Source organism: Lytechinus pictus, chromosome 2 (genome assembly GCF_037042905.1).
Source record: "Lytechinus pictus isolate F3 Inbred chromosome 2, Lp3.0, whole genome shotgun sequence".
Lineage (NCBI taxonomy): Eukaryota > Metazoa > Echinodermata > Echinoidea > Temnopleuroida > Toxopneustidae > Lytechinus > Lytechinus pictus.
Genome location: NC_087246.1, coordinates 16859367 through 16881595, shown reverse-complemented (window position 1 = coordinate 16881595; position 22229 = coordinate 16859367). Strand labels below are relative to the sequence as shown.

General features: G+C 33.8%; 1 protein-coding gene across 1 annotated transcript; it reads right to left on the bottom strand.

Annotated features, from left to right (window-relative positions):
- Positions 1 to 7579: 7579 nt before the first annotated feature.
- Positions 7580 to 20105, bottom strand: LOC129284177 (nucleoredoxin-like). The gene is made up of 8 exons (XM_064106428.1): positions 20100 to 20105; positions 19489 to 19642; positions 17795 to 17892; positions 16978 to 17182; positions 12621 to 12709; positions 11024 to 11114; positions 9818 to 9951; positions 7580 to 8456 (listed from the first exon to the last, which is right to left on the bottom strand). The coding sequence occupies exons 1-8, from the start codon at positions 20103 to 20105 to the stop codon at positions 8268 to 8270; spliced, it is 966 nt and encodes a 321-aa protein (XP_063962498.1). The 3' UTR covers positions 7580 to 8267.
- Between the last annotated feature and the right edge of the window lie 2124 nt (positions 20106 to 22229).

Sequence of the window (22229 nt, the reverse complement as noted above, 5' to 3'; positions counted from 1 at the left end):
CAAAAAATTTTTAAACGGCTGTTTTCGACTTGCCGTACGGCCGCCGTAGAGCAACTGTGACCGAGGCATCACTTCTTCAGATTCAGACACTGCGAATTGCGAAAACCAAGGGTCTGTACCTGCTATAGAGATATATTTACTGCATTATTAGTATATATCTCTATGTAACTGCAGACTACATGTGAAGGGTCTTGCATACTTCATTATCATGAAAATATTCTGCGCTAATCATTTGGAAGTGAATGAACTTCAGAATACATACAAAGACTATCAATTTGCATATCAACCCCAATTTGAGTCTTGTGATTGTTTGCAACCAGCTAGGCCTGGTTGCAACCATTAGTTATTTTGATGTGATAAAATTTGTTGTTAATGGTAGCATCTTATGGAAACAAGGAAAGTCTTATCTTGATGAGGAAAACATGACAAAATACCTGTTTATGGTAATCTGAGATGGATGATTACTTGATATGGGTTCCTTTTGAAAATCCCATGAATGACTGGTGGCATGCTCATGTTAATGGTTCCTTTTGAAAATCCCATGAATGACTATGGTGCCATGCTCATGTTAAGGGTTCCTTTTGAAAATCCCATGAATGACTGGTGGCATGCTCATGTTAAGGGTTCCTTTTGAAAATCCCATGAATGACTATGGTGCCATGCTCATGTTAAGGGTTCCTTTTGAAAATCCCATGAATGACTGGTGGCATGCTCATGTTAAGGGTTCCTTTTGAAAATCCCATGAATGACTATGGTGCCATGCTCATGTTAAGGGTTCCTTTTGAAAATCCCATGAATGACTAGGGTGCCATGCTCATGTTAAAGGTCAAGTCCACCCCAGAAAATTGTTGATTTGAATCGATAGAGAAAAATCAAACAAACATAACGCTGCAAATTTCATCAAAATCGGATGTAAAATAAGAAAGTTATGACATTTTTAAGTTTCGCTTATTTTTCACAAAACAGTTCAATGTGCAACTCAGCGATATGCAAATGAGAGAGTCGATGATGTCCATCACTCACTATTTCTTTTGTTTTTTATTGTTTGAATAATACAATATCTCAAATTTTACAGATTTGACAATAAGGACCAACTTAACCGTAAACTGTTAAAATAATGGTAATTGCACATGTTCAGGGAGAAAATAAACTTTGTTTCACTTGACAAGGAGGAGAAAATGAGAATATTTCATATTTCATATAATAAAATACAAAAGAAATAGTGAGTGGGTGATGTCATCAGTCTGCCAATTTGCACACCGACCAGGATGTGCATATAACTGTTTTGTGAAATTAAGCGAAACTTTAAAATGTCATAACTTTCTTATTTTACACCCGATTTTGATGAAATTTTCAGCGTTTTGCTTGTTGGATTTTTCTCCTTTTTTTCAAATCAACTTTTTTTGGGGGTGGACTTGTCCTTTAAGGGTTCCTTCTGAAAATCCCATGAATGACTTTGGTGCCATGCTCATATTAATGGTTCCTTTTGAAAATGCCATGACTGACTGTGGTGCCATGCTCATGTTCAGGGTTCCTTTTGAAAATCCCATGAATGAGCGTGGTGCCATGCTCATACTTACTCCCCCCCTCTATAGATTAACTGCCATTTTATTGCCTAGCGACTCATGTGACCATCACAATGTTCAATTCTTGAAAGATTTTTGTCGGTCCATCCTTTTGAAGACCTACATGTATATACATGTGTATTATCTTACCCCTAATACAATGAAGTATTGATGAAACAAATAGGTAAACAGAAATTTTCAAAATACAGTAATGCTCGTTGGTAAAAAAAACACCCATCAACACTGACACAACAAAAGAAGATTTTTTGCCTTATGTTTGAGATATTAGGCAATGACAGACAACATCCAGTGTGTCCCAGAATAAACGATATTGATCATGATTTATTGCAACTTCTGTTCTTTGATTTGATACCTCAATCAAAGAAAATGATCAAGGAATAAGAAAAGTTCTTTTTTTATTTTCAATTAAACTTGTGATTAATTGCTAAAAGGTGTGAATGAAAAATAGAATTGACACCTTTTGGAAGTGAAGAAATTGGTCAACTTTGAATTTTTAGCTCTGGTTTTTCATGGAATGTAAAGTAAACTGGGTAATCCAAAACTTGAAAATAAAGAGTAAATGTGATGATGATATACATGTATATAAAAAATTTTCGGACATTGGGTCATTTAATAGCACGAACCAGTTTTCTTAAGCAAAATAATGGAAAGTATATAGAGCTTGTGTTTTGTTAATACAGAGTTTAAATACATTGAATATGTATTTACAGGAAGTGATATTAAAATTTTGATTTCTAATGGTAAAACTTTGATTTACATTTGAACTTGAACAAAGGGGTTTGATTAAGTCAGGAGTGACCTTCATAAATGTCTGTGAACATTGACAGGTTTATGAAGATTCCCATGTTGCATTACAAATCAGCTAATCAATTTGATGGAAAGAACAGAAAAACAGATACACAAAGAAAGAGACTGCTATTGGAAAGACATTAAATACACATTTATTAGTTGAAGCACAAGCAAACCATGTACCAAATACATGCTCATCCATAAAAACAAATTGACAACTAGCTGATGCCTTAAACATGCTCATAGGCATTACTGTTCTAATTTTCATTCAAACTGGCCCAATGGTGCACTGTGCTGTACAAGTGTACATGATATTGCTTAACCATACAACTCACTTTTGTATAAATTAATTCTTTAACTAGTGCATACTTTACAGATAAAAAGTAAAAGTACCTTGAGTACAGTCGTTAAAATTGTCACAATCGTTAAATAAGATGCATATTTTCTCAAAATGAATAGCACAAGGTTAATATAGAAAAGTTTCGCAATGAGAAGGGATTTTTTATTACTCTGATAAAAACCCCCTCAAAACAAAAAGACCCTGAAAACACTAGTATAGCAGCTTTGTAATGTAGAGGTAATTTAGGCTTGCAGTGCTACTTATTGCATACATGCTTATTCAGTTATTGGAAGGTGTCTCATAAAGATGTTTGTGTGTTATATGTGACCTATGCTTGAGCTTAATGAGATACCATATGTTTTGTCCTGTTTCATCATTGTGGGAGTAAATTTCCTGTAACCCTGATAAAATTTTGACAAAATGTAAACTTTTTTGCTTCAACTATTTCAACATTAGCTGTAGGGAAATCACATAAATAAATTTGATTTGGTACCAAAATATGGCCACCAGTCCTAAACTAACAGTTTGATAAGACTCCACTCTGTGAGCATTAGCAAGCCACATGTCTATTCTTTCTGATAAGTACAGTCTCGCCAATTCAAATGTTACATTGTATTTACTCTTTATACCTACATACACCTATTCAAATACAAAATTTATCAATTGTGCAGAATGAATATGAATTTCAGAACTACTGTTTTAAGTCCATTGTATACATAATTTACATAACGATTTTCTCATACTTTCCACAAAAATTGAATTGTCTATCTTTCTACAATGCAAATAGCACTGAATTCAATATTTTTTTCAAATACAAACATTTTCAATTGTGCAGATCACATATTGTTTAATGAGAGCAATTACTGTTTAATCTATTCAAACATTTGAAAGTAACAGCAAATTAAATATGCTTCAAATAAACTAAAATACTCAGATTGTGCATATAGACTAAATATGGAATCAACTTCAGGAGAGAATATTCACTCATTCACATTAATTGTGCAGATTAAAATTTTGATACAAAATGTGAAGCGACTTTTCTTCCTCTATCTTTTATATTCATATTCCTATTTTCTATTATTTTGCCAATGTTTATCATCCAGAATACAATTTCATATATACACCGATGAAGTCATAGTGTCAATGATATTATTATTTTCATCTAGGATCATATTTATTTCAAGTTTTAAATCCTAAACAACTGACTCCAAAATCAAAGCAGTCATTTCATATGATCTGTAAAAAGCCAAATACAATCCAAATGTACTGAATTCATGGAAATATATTTTTGTCCAATATATATTGAGGAAAAACAGCACACACTTATCTGTTTTCAAGTTAGAGGCAGAGAGTAATGCCAGGGTGAAATCTTGAATTGTATCCACCAATTCCTAAAACATACACCTGAATGTAAAAAATATGCAATCTGCAGCCATTAGAGACTGTAATTTTCAACACACTTATATTTCAAATTTGTTTTTCTTGTTGAATTTGATCTTTCTGGATACAGGTTTATAATCATACATGTACTAGAAAATGGAACATAGTAGTTGACCTGGGGGTGTGTTTCACAAGCTCATGAAATGCACCCTTCTAATCAATGAGATTACTATTGAATATCATATGCACATTGGCACATAAGCATACATGTAACTTTTACTGATAGTCAGACTCAACACTTTGTGAAACATCACCCTCAAGAGGCTTGTTTCACATGTTTGAAATTGAACAATATGACTTTTAAAAGCAAATACAGGAATATTGAACAACAGATACATCAAAGAAGTGAAAGGTCAGGTATTCAAAATGATTGATACAGATCAGGGCCCCATCTTACAAAGAGCTACGATTGATACAATCATAATCCGATCAGTGTCATAATTTTTTCTCCAGGATATTTTCACAATGTCCTTTGTAAACAAAGAGAAGCACAGTGAATTATTTTCAAGAAAACAATGAATGCCTGAAATATGCATCACAGAAAATATTTTGAACAAACATGCATAATCGATGTTGACGTTGCTGGCCGTCCATAGTTGTGATTGATTCGATCAATCACAACTCTTTGTAAGACAGGGCCCAGAAGTCTTGATTCAAAGCAAATTGGAGGAAAAAAACAAATTTCATTAAATGTTTTATCCACATTTCTTGGATAAAAAAATTCTTCCACTTCAAATGATAATAAATCATTTCCAATATCCAGCTCCATCTCATTGTTACATGGTAACATAAGGTTTGAAATACAAGTATTCTACATTTAGAATGTCTTATCTGACAAAGTTATATTTAAAACAATGCCACTTCAAATAATAACATGCCATTTTACAGGGATCAGATCCATCTAATTCTTGCACAATAATGAAATGTTTTTTGATACATTATTCATCCATATCAAAAAGTTCTTTATCCGCCAAAGTTATCATTACAACAAAAGAATGACTACAAATGACAGAGAAATGCGTAAGTTTTATTGTAGAAAAAATGGATTTGCCAATTTGAGAACAAGTTTGGTCCTTTTATACATGTATAGTATTGCCATGTAGAATGAGGTGTTATTAACCACTATATGAGTATAACTTGAAAGTATTTATTCTTCACTACTGCTTGTTCCCTTTGTTCAAGTTCAACACAGACAATAAAGTCAGTGTATATGGCTACATGTGCACAAACTGCCCACATACAAGAATTGATGCTGCCAAGCTTTGACATTCATACAAACTTTGAGTGGGGAAAGAAATGTGATCTGAATTAAATAATGTTCTGTAGCACTGTTCTGTGGATGTGGAAGGCATTTATCTTCTCATCAATGCAAAAAAATATATAAATTTTTCATATAAAGCAAAGTTGAAGGGGAGATTATAGGAGTAAAAATTATAATTCATTCATTTGATCAGTATAAACATCAACTTTATACCATGATTGACGCTTCATTATTTTACGGCTCTGTTATACAACAAATAATTCGCCTTCACTGTATACACACCAACTGTTAACATAGCTTACTTCAAACATAATAACAGCACAAATAGATGCACATTCATGCAAAGGCAAGCAAAGAAGATACAAAAATATATACAAACATACTAAAAGCTGGAAAATGCTTAAAATCTCTGAATTTTGGTATTAAGTTAAAATATCTGCAAGTAGAATGAAGTTTTCAAAATACAATTTTTTACAATCATAACAAGACACTCATGAAGTTGGAAGAAAAATATTTGAATTACCTTTGGTAAATACTGTATAGGCTAATATTTCCACATATAGGTATTGTAATGAATATATACTTCATTTAGTACAAATTTGTGCATTATTTTTTTTGGTGTTCTAACAGCAATCTGCGATTGAAATTTTGCCACTTTGATGATGAAAGAGCCAAAGAACTGTTGTAGAAATATGAGCATATACAGTTTTGGTAAATGGTAAGTATTTGAAGAAAAAAAATCACCATTCTGTTTCGATTCTGTCACTACCAACAATTATTTTCGACAATAATTCTTCTCTAACAGCCTACAATTATTTTTAGAATCAGAGAATAACCATTTGATACCATGCTTCTTCATTCATCATTTCACAATTCCATACAGAATAAAACCTTATATTACTATCTTATATACACCTTTTACAAAGACACACTTAATATACAAAGTTAACCACTAGCTTTAAGTATTCTATACAATCAGCCTGTAATATACAATCAAGATATCAATGATGGAATTACAACAAAAAAGATCATGGGGGACAGTTATCTCTTTGTTGAAAAATTGTAACAGCAAAAGACCAGGGGCTCGTAACACAAAGCTTAGCAATGATCGTAGAACAAATTTTCACAATTGATTGCATTGACTACAATGTACAATCAATCGTAAAAATCAAGCGTACAATCAATCGTTATGCTTTGTGTGACAGAGCCCAGGACTTTGTATTTTGTATAAAATAACAATAAAACACACATGATGAGAGATGACCAACATTGTTGAATGTACGACCTTTGACATGCCCTAGTACAAGATTCTCATGCTCTGATTTCATACATGCTTCTACAATTAAAATGTTCTCTATCACCATAAACATGTAATAAAAAATGGGAGTTATATACAGAATAGAATTGTTTAAAATTAATAAATCTGCCATCCCTTTATTAATTTGGGGGAAACATTAATGAGTACGTTTGTCTCTCATTTTTCTGCATTTACTGAGTCAGGGTAAACTTCCCCTTTAATACCATATGTATTGCTTTTTACTCAATTACTATATTGCAGCATTAGTACATGTTTATACTACAGGTAAGAAGTCACAAGTACCTTTTTTTCTTGTTTACCAGTACAAAATCTCTGCACACACTTTAATTCAATATTTGTTCCTTAAAATATTTTCTGCATAAAATATATTTTCCCTAAGATATTACTAGTAAGGTTTTCTAGCATAAGGGGAAAGGTGAAAGTCTACATTGATAGGGAAGGTACATTTTTAACCAGAAAATTGTTTTTCCTGTCTATGTTCTACTGCTGTAGATCTACAGTGTCATTAATACAAAGTTCTAGTCAGAGCTCTTAATTAGACATCAATGACAGCCAAATAAGTTTTATAACAATAAATACTATAATAAATGCAATTTATAAGGTGCCATATCCATCTTTGTCCAGGGAAACCCAAAAGAATAAAATCAGAAAACCTGTAAATCATTCAGAATAAGCACTTTTGTGCGCAAATGTCATTTTCTGAGGACTAAAAATAGCTAAAAAGTATTAGGGTCTGAATTCAGATTTTGGCACTCCTGTTATTTTGGGTATTCCTGATTTTCATGTTGGTATGGAGAATGAAATAAATACATTGAGATGAACTAAAATTGACTGGTCCCTCTACGATAGTGTTGTTCAAAACGTAATGACTTGATTATGAAAAGCCAAATCACATCAGCTAAAGACAGAAATAATTAATTAACAATTGTTTGACAGTAATGTAAAAATCTTTTATTTTTCACTATTTCATTTAGATCCAATTACATAAAGTCACACTAAAAAGATCATAGAAATATTTCACCTCTCACTTGGCACTTCATAATCAAGTCATTCAAAAAGCTATGTGTAGTCTTATAAACAGCTATCAGCCTCATTCAGATATGATGTGACAAAAAGCTCAGCAACATTTTTCTTTAGTGTCCTTACATGGTGAGACCAAAGAGGTGATATCTCCTTGGTGAGACAAATGGTATCTATTATGCTAATAAAAGAACATTACATGCTACAAGTCTCAAAATGTAGTCTGAAACTCCATGAACAAACCCATCACATCATAATCATTTTATTATGATGTCATGAGTTTGTCCACATAACTCAAGACAGATTTTTTGTGCAACCTTGTCTGAATTTTGCACTAAACTCTACAGAATTCTATTGGTCCACAGAATAAGTCGCTTGCTTCTACAACAATTCTTTTGTACCACATATATCTCCTGGACTTCGTACACAAAATCTTGCTGATCATTGATGCAAGATGCCTGAACAAGGCTTTATGGAACAACCCCTATGTCTTGTTCCTTCTTCTCTCTTGGGTTACGATAAGGACGTCCATTCCAGCTCGTCACTGACAAACTTGTGGTAGTATTCCCGGATGAGGTCTGGGGTGATTTCTTTCCCCTCACAACACGACACTTGTTCCCTGGGTATGTTGAGAAGTGCAAGCATTGGAAGGCTCTCATCGGCAATGCTCAGAAACTGCTGAAGGCTCTCCACCATATCGTCCTGCAGATAAAAGTATTTCCAGTTCAGTCTTCAAAAACATCTGAACTTCAAAGTATTGCCAAATATTGGTTTGATTATATTTACTAACTTGCTTATATTTTCTTAACATCCCTATCCCTATATCAGTTTAGAAAAATACATATAGTGAAACTTAAAAAAAGAGAGATGACACTAAGAACTTTCCTTCTCCACTTGAAAAAAATGAAAATGAAAGTTTTTTTTTTTTTTAGTTGCAACAGTTATGTCAAGTAAATTAACTACTGATAGAAATCACAACAATGATACAGTTGAGGCCAGAAGTTTACATACACCCAGGAAATTCAAAGAGAAGTTGACACTTGACAAACGCCATAAAATGTACTGTATCTTTTAAATCATAGATTTGACATTTATATTATATATTTCTATGAAATAATGTTTGAAAATATAATAACAATAGAATACATTTGGCACGAATATTACTTTTTTTCTTCAAAGAAAATTCCATCAGAAATATACTTTAATCCCAATAGCATCCAAATCATGTGAAAGAACTTAATACGCTCTTTCATTTTATACAAAATGCATCATGGTAGTATTTATATTTCTGAAAATATAGTAAATTTTACGATGTTTGGCAAGCAAAAAAATTTCACTGAAATCCATGGGTGTATGCAAACTTTTGGCCTCAACTGTACGTTTATTTCATCCATAACGACTCCAAGATTCACCTGGTGGAGTCCAATGCACTCCACATAACCTGTTCACTGATCTGTCACCATCTAGCTAAAATCCCCATAATAGGCCAACAGAAATGAATTTCCATTTTTTAGTATGAAAAAGCAGACCCTAAGCTTCAAGAAAATACTTGTCATTATCAATTCACCCAAAATCCAATTACCAATTTGTTCAATGAAGAATAATTTTTGGGAGAGATTAACACAGTTCGAAATTTGAGGTTCACTCAAGCATGAGATGAACATGTACATACTGAGTGTGAAAGAGCTTTTGAAACTATGTATTCTGAAAATATGATCATGAAAAAAATTATGACTTCAAATTTTGACATCAATGTGACCTCTCAATTGGCTGAACTCACTGATGTGTATTATTTTTATATTATTGACCTACCTGATGTGTATTATTTGCATATCAATGCCATATTACTGCCTATTATGTGTATACTAATGCCCTCATTGCTGTGTAATTTGGATACTATTGCCCTACCTGATGTGTATTATTTGCATATCAATGCCATATTACTGCCTATTATGTGTATACTAACGCCCTCATTGCTGTGTAATTTGGATACTAATGCCCTCACTGATGTGAATTATTTGTACATTAACGCCCTCACTGATGTGTATGATTTGTGTACTCACATCCCCTGCAACAATGAACTTGCAAGCAGGTTCTTTGCCTTTTGCTTCTTCAGCCGCTCGGATCTCCTCAGCTACAGGTTTCATCATCTCTAAAGCTTTGCGTGAATATTCATCATCATCACCTTCTTCAATTTCTGTTTATCAAGGCAAAATAATAAATTATCATAGGAATCATAAACCTTTTTGTCTGTTCAACTCCCATTTATTAATTTCATTTCCTGAATTGCTTAAGAAGAACAAGAAGCAGCTAGAGACAGATAATTTCAGGAAGGTACCACACATAGGGGATCGGATCATACAAATTTTATGAACTTGCCCATATGTTTTTGGAATGCCTCTGGCAGTCTCACAAACATTACACCATTCAGTGCTGACTTTGAACCCTATTAAAGATGAATAATTTTTTTTCTTCTTCAAAAAGAGCACCCCCATCTATTTGGCAATAGCTTGTTGACGTCACATGAGCTTTGACTTTGACTTAGAAACTTGTTATTCATTTCATACTACATGTACTTGTAACAAATTATCTCACATTGAATTTGATTAAATCTAGGACAACTCTTTGCATCATGCATGCCTGCATAACTGGAACATACAAAAATTAATTATATTAAAAATATGAATGTTTTGGATACATGAACATTTTTAAATTGCTCAAAAAAACCTTTGAAAATACAGCCTAAGATACCTTTGAAAATACAGCCTAAGATACCTTGTCAAAGGTCTTTGCAGCGTCTTTTAGCAGGAATCCCACTATAAAAACACCATGCATCTTTTCATACTGACTTTTCTGCATTCGCCATTGTTTTAATAATAGGCATCTGTATAGCGCAATCTATCTAGAAGCAATCTATTCCGAGGCGCATTGTTATTATTATTACCTCGGCTTTAGCTCGAGCTGCCTTTCAGCGCTCCTGCATTCAAGGAATAAATCCTGCCGGGTTCCCATTCACCTCACCTGGGTCGAGTGCAGCACAGTGTGGATAAATTTTTTGAAGGAAAACACGTCATGGCTAGGATTCGAACCTACGACCCTCTGAAAGGCGAGAGTTAGAACCACTTGACCACGACACGCCCACAACTATCTATGATGAAGTGTGAGAAATGGAAACGGAGGGCTGTTTGTGGGATTCCCGCAAGAAAGATGCTGGTCTGAAGTTTGACAAGGTACCTAAAACAGACACCATTGAAGGACAACATACATACCTGTGAAGAGTATAAGACAAGGTCCTTCATTGACTATTGAGGCAGAGAAGCTATCCAACTCACAGCATGCAGGAGGATACCATGGAAAATTCTGAAAATATCCAGGACAAGCATAGAAAAATAGAAAAATTGAATATTTAGAAATAATCTGTTAAGGTACACTTGTGTCGTACTTTTTTTTTTATAGTTACATAGATTAATGATCAATTGATTACATGGTCCATTTTACAGAAATCAGAGATTTCAATAGTCAAAGCTTCAATAATGGAATCCAACCCTTATTACAAAATTGAACTGTAAGAAAATCATACACTGGTGAAAGTTTGACCAACTTTGGGAGTACAATAACAAAATACATGAGTTTTATCAAAGTTGTAATAACAATTGGAACTATTGTCACTGCAATGTTCTTTCTCCTACATTTACTGTTTGTCTATTTAATAATAATAATAAAAAAATTCCCTATAAGTTGCCAAAATAAAAAATTTCAGGGGGGGAATTACAGAGGTAAGTATGACTTAAAGTCATGCGAAATTCTGACATGCACATGATATGTAACGCCCAATCTTTTTCATTAATACACTGTAACGCGCGTCCTCTAAGCATGATTAAACCAATGCAGTGATGTCTTTCATACAGCATGCTGCTGAAAATTTAAGTACGCTCCTAAAGTCATACTTAACTCTTTGAGAAATGCCCCCAGATCTTTACACTCATAAAATCCCTTTGTATTGCTCAAAATTTGTTGAAGTCATTTTTATTTACTTGAAAACTACCAAGAAAATAATTATTATTACATTATTTCTTGACTCTAAAAGGTTTGATATTTTTCAGTTGTTGTTAAACTACTAGCATCAATGTGTACATGTGAGACTTGAATGAGACATACAAGATCAGATTGTGACAAAGTCAACAAATAATTTTCATTCTTATTTAGACATAAAACTATATTTTCTGCCAATGGATAATCCAAGAGTAAGTTATAGAATGATTTATTTTTAACTTATTTATCATATTGAACATAATGGCTGCTTTTCTTGTGTCCTTATAGGTCTTTAAAATTGAATTTACGAGAAACTGTTCTGGGGGGTGTTTCATCAAAGTTGTCAGCACTGACTAAATGGTCAGTGCTGACTATTTCAGTGAAATCCTTGGCTTTGATTGGCTAAGAAGCACTGGCCTCTGACTGTTGCTATGGTAACTGTCGGAGAAAGACAACTTGTCAGTGCTGACAACTTTCATGAAACGGACTCCTGGTCTCAAAATACCAGATAGTTCTTTTCCCATTCTTACCCATCTGAACCAGAGATTTTCGGGGTAAGTTCTCCAAGTACTACAGTCTGAGCAGCGGATGAGTTGTGCTATTCATAAGTTCTTGCAATTTGCTTTCACACTGCCAAAATATCAACAACTTCAAATATGTAATTTTTCTTTCACAATGACAAAAGTACCGGGTATCTTATGACCAAGTTGGATCAGGGTAAATTTCCTGATTCAAGTCAGTTCGAATTAAGACTGTTTTTCTAGTCTTCCCTAGGTGATCTTTATATACAGGTTTCACTAAATACATTCAAAGATAATTAGGTACTGTATTTACCTTTCCCTCAGGATCTTGCATAACACTTCCTCTGCCCTCTGTTGTAATGAGCTTTCCTTCGGCATCTATGATAACTAACATAGGTATGCCTGTAAAGATGAAATAGAAAAGCATAGTGATTCCAGCATGCTCATGCATCTAAAGGGGCTGTCATAGCTGGACGTTTTAGCCGATGGAACGACATATTATGGTCCAGCGACATTTGCTCATGTCCTAATATCTCAGAGGGCATAGTTAGGATTAGGATTGTCGTTTTTGGTTCAGATTAATGTGAAGATCAAAGATTAGCGTTAATTTAGTTTGGGAGGTTATGTTTTATGTTTGGCAAATAACATGCAGATTTTCCATCAGAGCAATTGTCACCAGAGCAAGTGTCATGGAACCGTTTCAGCCAGCATATGACGGTGTACTATAGCAAGCTGTCTTATCCTCCCATTTCTTAAAGGTCAAGTCCACCTCAGAAAAATGTTGATTTGAATCAATAGAGAAAAATCAGACAAGCATAATGCTGAAAATGTCATCAAAATTGGATGTAAAATAAGAAATTTATGACATTTAAAGTTTCGCTCATTTTTCAAAAAAAAGTTATATGCACAATTTAGCCACATGCAAAGGAGAGATTTGATGATATCCCTCACTGTTTCTTTTGTTTTTTATTGTTTGAATTATACAATATTTCAATTTTTACAGATTTGACAATGAGGACCAACTTGACTGAACCATAAAATGTTGAACAATGGTAATTCAACACGTTCAGGGAGAAATAAAAATTTGTTTCACAGGACAATGAGGAGAAAATTTGAAAATCTTGTATTTCATGTAATAAAATACAAAAGAAATAGTGAGTGAGTGATGTCATAAGTTCCCTCATTTGCATGCCGACCGGGATGTGTATATAACTGTTTTGTGAAATTAAGCGAAACTTTAAAATGTTACAACTTTCTTATTTTACATCCGATTTTGATGAAATTTTCAGTGTTATGCTTGTTGGATTTTTCTCTTGTTACTCAAATGAACTTTTTGTTGAAGTGGACTTGTCCTTTAATGTCAAGAAATCATTTTGTGTTGTGTATAGGTGGTAGTTCTTGATATCAAGAATTGATACTTAATATCAAATAATAGGCCTATAACAGTTTGACAGTATGTCTGCAAAAATATTGATGGAAATTTGTCTCATTAGGTCCAAATTTTAATTGGCATATAATGCATTATCAAGTAAGTTGTGTTTGATTTTCCTTGGTTATATTCCAGATATATATATTCAAGATCTGTTCAATATTCAGGATATATATTCAATATATAAACTCTATATACAGTATCTAACAGAAATGAGTACACTTCCACCCCAAAATCAACTCTTCTGTGCAGCTCTTAACTAAATGATTTCCTTGAACTCAAACAATAATTAAAAAGAATAAAGAAGACATAAGAAGATACCTTATTCATCATTACCAAAATGGATGCTGCATACAAAGTTATGCATACTGATCAACATATCCATGAGGGATATAATCACTACTGTTGGTGCGGTATCATAGTGTGAAAAACGATAGACAATGAATGCATCTAATAGCGCTTTATACAAACACATACATGTACATACTTTATAAGAATGGACTCGCAATTATTTCAATGTCAAGAGGTTTTCAACATAAAGATCCCCTCCCATCCAACAATAAACACAAAGTTATTAAAGCAATGTCAAATAAAGATACTGATGCAAAAACTGCCGAGCAATAAATATTTGTATAAATTTTTTTTTTTAATGATGCAAAACAAAGATAATATGTCAACCACATGAATTTACTATAATTATAGTTGATATTTGAATATATTTGCTTTTAATTTCCTTTGACAAAGAAATCTAACTGGCAAACAGAAATTCAGAAAAATTATATGAAACTAAACAAATAAATAGGATGTTTGCTTTGTGGTCACAGGAAATCACACCTGAATTAAACAATAACCATACCTAGTCCAACCTCAAGGTCTCCACGGTGTATAACATTGACTGAATATGTACAGAATATAACAATTACCGGTACGTGCTTTATTGAACATACATAGACATAAAGAACAGCATGCATGGTACAATGAAGTGTTTTTATGTGATATACAAATCAAAACAACTCTAACATCTATTTGGTGTACACTGAATTGGTCTTCTGTGCAGTGTATGACTGACAAATACTGTATTATATGTTCATCTACTTTGGCAATATTCTGATAAATGAATGTATGTATTTGGAGAAAAAAAATATTCCTCTTTATACACAAAGACTTTAACCAAAAACAAGAGGGGGGGGGGGCTATAACAGAAAATCAATTCTCTGAACTGGTTGAAGGGAACTCTCCTGCAAATTGATATCAAGGAAGACTTTTCTTGAAATATCAATGAAAAAAATACAAAGCACTTTAAGTCTTGCCAGTTAGTAATACCAACGGTGAAGACCAAAATCATTTGCTGCATTTTAAAACTCATTATGTATACAAACTAGTATAAAGCAGGAATACCTAGAATGCCTTTAAGACCTATGTTACTGTTAATCAATACCTAGCTACATAATGAGGATGGGCACATATGGTTTCTATGTAACTTGTTTTATTTTCCCTATGAAGGATTTTGAGACACTGCATGTATGTGTATGTGACCAATGTGAGAGTACAGAGGAGCAATCATTACAGGATGATAGTTACAGATATATGCTACTCCATGTAGTTTTCATTTGATGCCTTTGAAAGAATTATTTCATTAATATAGCTTCTATGTAATCTACACTTAGGTACTGTAGTTTATATCTTTGCAAAAGACAGGTTTCTTTTTTCAGTGTTTTATCATACATCACACAATGTGAAGAGTAATTAATTCCATCAAAGATGGTCTTGTAGCTGTAAAAGATCCAATCATTTTCAACTATGGATGGCTTTTAACACCATCACCTACACGTAACCCATTTAAACTGTTGTATCAATATCATTCTTTAATTTGTTGGCCGATCATTATGTATTTTTTTTACAATAAAATGTTGAGAAGTCTTGTGACCTAAATGTATCAAAACGGGCAAACTTGAGTAAGAAAATAGTTAGATTGTGACAATTTTCAAATAAATTTCTTCTGTTCTACCAAAGAGTGTAATTTAGAAGGAAAGTTGATAGTAAGCTCTGTTATAATTTATAACCAGATTGACCAAATTGTGAATCTGGCTACATCGCAATTTTATCAGAAGCAGAATCAGTAAACTCATGTTTTGACATCCGAGAAGTAAAAGAATTTATATTCACAAAAGAAGATAATTGTTACTGGAAACCGAACTGCAATTATAACGATTTCATACTTTCAGAAGAGAAGAATATTTATGCATACCTTCCACAGGGACTTCCAGCATTCCATTTCTATGTGTATGTTACATAGGTCCATTTATACTACATACTGAGTAATTCACGCTACTAAAAAATGAGGGAAATTATTGAAATGTAATTTTGGGTTAAAAATTGTAAAGCCTTGTGCATGTTGCCTCTGCTCTGTCAATAAAGGTGTGTTTGTAATAAGACCAAAACAAATGAAAAAAAAAGATGAGAATATGTCATAATTCCCCCGGTATATTTATACCTACATGTATGTGGTATTTAAACTTTAAAATCCAGAACAGGTTTTAATATTCAGGGACTTGGACACCGTTCTCATTACGCTTTCTAAAACTAGTTTACTGGAAACCGATTCAGGAAACCAGTTTGGAAGATCGCTTTGCTAGCGTTCCCACTTGATCACACGAAAGTGGTTTTCAAAATCACTTCACGTACTATGGAAACGCTCTCAGTGGGGTGACACGTTTCCCGAAATTCGAAACGGCAGCATAGGCATTCCTGTCCTGTGGAGTAGCCGCTCAAAATGTGCGAAGATCGCTTCCCGAAGAACGGTTGTGTCCTCACTTATGCTAAAACCAGTTTAACGAGGCAAAGCGATCTTCAAAACTACATCGCGAGGTGATTTTCTGAACCGGTCTAGAATATCGCTTCCAAAATCCAGTAAACTAGTTTCAAGGAGGTAGTGAGAACGGTGTCTTATTCAGATTCATGCTGATTCAAAGACTCCATTTTGCCATATTTACATCAAAACGAAGAATTTCGGTAACCGGTACCCAGTATAATTTGCAAAATGAAAGTTTTCAGTGGTGATTTGCAATTTTGGACCCAAAATTCACACATTTGAAAAATATTTCAGTCATGATTAATTTTGTTCCTAAAACTCATCTTAAATCTAAATTGGATGCTTCCATTATGCTTTTTAGTTTTACTATAACCCCATCATTCATGTGTTAGTTTCTCTTTATCTCCCTCTCTCTCAAAATATACATACCTAAGACAGATAATGATTTAGATAGCTCCTCGATACGTTCATCTTGAAATGGAAACGCTAGCCAGGGCATCTCAGCAAAGTAACTCTTGAACGAGTCTTCTTTTTGGTCTTTGGTAGCAAAGATGATCTCAAAAGGCTGTCCAGTTTCCTTGATCTTTTCATATGTACCCTTCAAAACTGGAGTAAATGTTTTGCATGGCGGGCACTTCAAAAACAAAAGTAAAATAATGTAAGTTGAAAATCTACTTACATGTATGATAGCACTCCATAAAGCAACAATTTGTTTTCTTTCTAATGCTGCATGCACATGCAATGCTTAAGATTTGGTACACTGTATGAACATTTTTCTGATTCATGATACATTGTGGGAAGTTCCCAATCTCAGTTTTTTTTTTATCATGATATGAAAAGGCTCCAATAACATCACTTGGTTTCTTTCTTTATTCTACCCACTTATTTTCTATACTTCAGAGTGTGCTAAGAGACTTCATTGTAACTTGTGCTATACAAAAACAGAGTATTATTGTCACTGTTATTATCATAATAATAATAATAATGATCATTCGTTCATTTTCAAGTTTGAATCTATCACGAGATGAAATGAAAGGGTGTACCATGATAATGGGCAAAATTTAAAATAAAATTGTCACAACTGAAAAAAAGTTGGGTCCAAAAATATTCTAAGCATTTTCTTGTTTTCAGGGTAAAGCATAATTGTAAAATCACTTGAACTTGGAGAACCCTGATTCTAAGGTAAAGAAATAAAGATTAAATGCAGCTTTTAAAGAGCCTCTTCTTGTTGTACTTAATTACTTACCCAGTGAGCTGAGAAATATATTCCTAGAACCTTGCCTTTTAAATTATCCAGCGAGAGAGTCTTCATCTCATTGTCTATAACATTTCCTGCAAGGATATCTGCATTCAAAGAAAATTAAGGGGGGAAAAAATCTTGGTTGTTGCAATAGCCACTTGGTCAAATAATAAAATGAACAAAATCATTAAAAATTGAATTATGTAAGACCAAACTTATAGATTATCATTATCAATTTATATTACATGACATATGGGGGTGCTTGTTACAAGTGAGTGAAGTGATGACATAAAATTTAAATAACTGTGTTGTATGGAGTCCTTACTTGAAGAAACATTCATGCACTAAAAAATGTACAGAGAAGGGCCACTCAATTGGTACCTGGGGTAAAAAAAACAACTTCCATACAAACAAAGATTGATCCAATCATGGAGATAGCTCCATGATCCAACTAAAACACCCTACATTGACCTACTGCCGTGCTCGAGGGGATATGATTGAAATAGATATGACCAGGAGGTAGTGCCAAATTTGGGTCAGGTGCATGAGCCTACCAGAGGTCATGATAAAAAATTGTTTATCCCAAGATCCGTCACTGAAAAACGCACGAAATCATTTTACATAAAAATGAAAAACCATGGAATAGTCTCAGTAATGAATTAGTTAATGCACCCAGTGTCTACAGCTTCGAGAATGGACTGGACAAGTAGTGGAAATGTGAACCAGTGAAGTTCAAGTTTGATGCTGACCCACCAGGACATGATCCGGCAAACCGAAAGAGAAGGAATTTGGAACTGAATACAGAGTCATATTGACTTCGTTCAGTATATTCTATAAGTATCCATAAGTATTACTTAATTTTGGGCTTCGCCTTATAAAGAGTTACCATTGATTCAACCAACCACAACTACGGAAAGCCAGCAACCACAACATCTAAAATGCATATGGCTGCGAAAAATGTTTTCTAAATATGATGCATGCACCATTGTCTTGACAATTCAGTGTGATCCACTTTGTTTACAAAGGGACATTGTGTCAATTTCAAGGATGAAAAATTGTGACACATTGATGTATTTCCATGGTTAAAGGTCAAGTCCACCTAAGAAAAATGTTGATTTGAATCAATAGAGAAAAATCAAACTAGCATAACGCTGAAAATTTCATCAAAATTGGATGTAAAATAAGAAAGTTATGACATTTTCAATTTTCGCTTATTTTTTACAAAACAGTGATATGCACAACTAAGTGACATGTAAATGAGACAGTCGATGATGTCCCTCACTCACTATTTCTTTTGTTTTTTATTGTTTGAATTATACAATATTTCATTTTCTACAGATTTGTCAATAATGACCAACTTGACTGAACCATATACATGTAGTATTAAACAATGCTAATTCCATATGTTCAGGAGGAATTAATCGATGTCTCACTTGACATTGAGGAGAAAATTAGAATATTTCATATTTCATATTATAAAATACAAAAGAAATAGTGAGTGTTCTGTGAAATTGAGCGAAACTTTAAAATGTCCTAACATTCTTGTTTAACATCCGATTTTGATGAAATTTTCAGTGTTATGCTTGATGGATTTTCCTCTTTATATTCAAATCAACTTTAAGTTGGGGTGGACTTGTCCTTTAAGGTTGATCAGATCAATCACAACAACTCTTTGTAAGACATGGCCCTTGTGTACCCACCACTCAATGGCCTGAGCTTCCATGGGAACTTCTTTCCTTCTGGATCAGTCTTGAGTTCATTGCCAGCATTCTTACAAACTACTTCTCCTGTGACGCTGTCTAAGATCAGTAACAGGGGAATACCCTTCACCTTGTACTGGATGTGCAATTCCCTCTGTAAACATAAAAGCAATTGGTACATATAAGTAGTCGGAAAAAAACTGGTAAACATCATGAAAAAAGATATGTTACTGTTGAAACATGTTTCTGCCAGATCATGATTGCGAAACACAGGATCACACTGACTGACCCACAATGACAAGGATCCACTTCCACTTGTAGGTCCTAAACAGGTGCGGATCCATGCAGAGTCAAATTATTTTTTTGCGCTTGTCTGAAAAATTTGAAAAGCGCAAAAAAGGCATCGCTCACAAATGAAGGGTATTTCGGCCATCGCCTATTCTGCATTGTGCGTGATATGGGGTACACCATTATATTTTCAAATTTTCCACCGCCACAACCACCTCGCTGGATCCGCACCTGCTGAAGATATCATTAAGGTTGAAATGTTCCTCTTTTATAAAGAGAGCAAGAATTTATGTTAACAAGTGGAGCGCCTCTGGCAGTCTCACCTGCATCACGTGATTCAATATAGCAGCAGTGCTGACTTTGAAAACTACTATAAAATAATTATTCACAAAAAACACCATTCATATAATGATACAATACTACATTCATTGACAATAAATGACAATTGACCTTGATCATGCAACCTAAGACTTGTCAGTGATACTTGATTACCAATATATCCACATTTTATAAACTAAATCTATAAACTTTGAAAGTTATGACAGCAATCTAATAATTACCTCCCAAATGGCCAAAGTTCAATGACCTTAAATGACCTTTGACTTTGGTCATGTGACCTGAAACTAACATGAGATGTTCAATGATACAGTTACTTGATTACTCTATGTCCAAGTTTTATGAACTAGATCCATACACTTTCAGTTATGATTGACCTTTGACCTTGGTCATGTGACCTGAAACTCTTACAGGATGTTCAGTAATACTTGATTACTCTTATGTCCAAGTTGTATGAACTAGACCATAAACTTTCAAAGTTATGATGGTAATTCTACAAGTACCCCCAACTTGGCCAAAGTTCATTGACCTTAAATGACCTTTGACCTTGATCATGTGACCTGAAACTCGCACAGGATGTGTAGTGATAATTGATTACTCTTATGTCCAAGTTTCATGAATCAGATCCATAAACGTTTTAAGTTATGATGGTAATTCAACAAATACCCCCAATTTGGCCAAAGTTCATTGACCCTAAATGACCTTTGACCTTGGTCATGTGACTCAAAACTCAGGCAGGATGTTCAGCAATACTTGATTAACCTTATGTCTGAGTTTCATGAACTAGGTCCATATATTTTCTAAGTTATGATGACATTTCAAAAACTTAACCTTAGGTTAAGATTTTGATGTTGATTCCCCCAACATGGTCTAAGTTCATTGACCCTAAATGACCTTTGACCTTGGTCATGTGACTCAAAACTCAGGCAGGATGTTCAGTAATACTTGATTAACCTTATGGCCAAGTTTCATGAACTACGTCCATATACTTTCTAAGTTATGCTGTCATTTCAAAAACTTAACCTTCGGTTAAGATTTGGTGTTGACGCCGCCGCCGTCGGAAAAGCGGCGCCTATATTCTCACTCTGCTTCGCAAGTGAGACAATAAAAATGGAAGTAAAGTAAAGTGTTGATACAAAATATGTTTGAACACAATTTTGGGGGAGATTTTTGTCATCATGTTCCAGAATTTATGGAATTTATACATAAGGGAGTTGCTTGAATATGTTGTCACAAATTGAAAAAACTTTAAAAATTAGAAACTCTCTTATTCTTTGATGGATTTTCATCAAACCATCACCAACATTTTTTTTAATTATCTTTTTCTGCTGTATTAAACCAACTATTCATCAGGATTAATTTAATCAAGGTACGAATGGAAAAGTCGTTTTTCTGTTTCAGTCATGAAAAAGGAAAAATGGAATTCAGCTCTGTGGTTCTGTTTTTGAAAACATGAAAAGCAAATCGCAACACGCTTTCCGCTCTGTGATTTTGTTTTTGCACAATCGCACTGCAAACATCAAAATTGACATCGACTCTCTGATTTGCTTTTCGTTCATCAATATTGAAGAGCGCCATCTACTGTGATTTTGTTTTTGCACAATCGCACTGCAAACATCAAAATTGACATCGACTCTCTGATTTGCTTTTCGTTCATCAATATTGAAGAGCGCCATCTACGTCAACAAAATGTTAATAGCGCCATATTTCATAATTATCTTTTAAATTTTAAAATGCTGTGAGGGAGGGAATCGAGCGAGCCAAAAATAACCTTTTTAATACATAAATCAATTAGTTGTGACGGATTTTGACATGATGCTGAAAACATATATCATATCAAAATCAGTTGCAAAAACTTGATTTATGTAATGAAAATGCTTTTTTGGCTCGCTCGCTTCCTTGCTCACAGCAATTTAAAATCAATTTAGCCACTGACCTCTGCCAAACTATGAAAAAAAATTAATCCCTCACAAGAGAAAAAAAAACAGCCCCCAACCATGAATACCGATCGACACCCATGGCTTGCCAGTGTATGCTACTAGTATGACGGTGGTTTACTTTGAATTCTATTAAGATAATTATGAAATATGGCGCTTTCAACATTTTGTTGACGTAGA

What these genes read in the sequence shown, in the direction of transcription:
- LOC129284177 (XM_064106428.1), bottom strand. An exon ending in TAAATCATTATCTGTCTTAG is followed by an intron (nt 12,710 to 16,977) that starts GTATGTATATTT and finishes TCATCTTTACAG; the next exon opens with GCATACCTATGTTAGTTATC. An exon ending in TTGTCTTATACTCTTCACAG is followed by an intron (nt 9,952 to 11,023) that starts GTATGTATGTTG and finishes CTTGATAAACAG; the next exon opens with AAATTGAAGAAGGTGATGAT.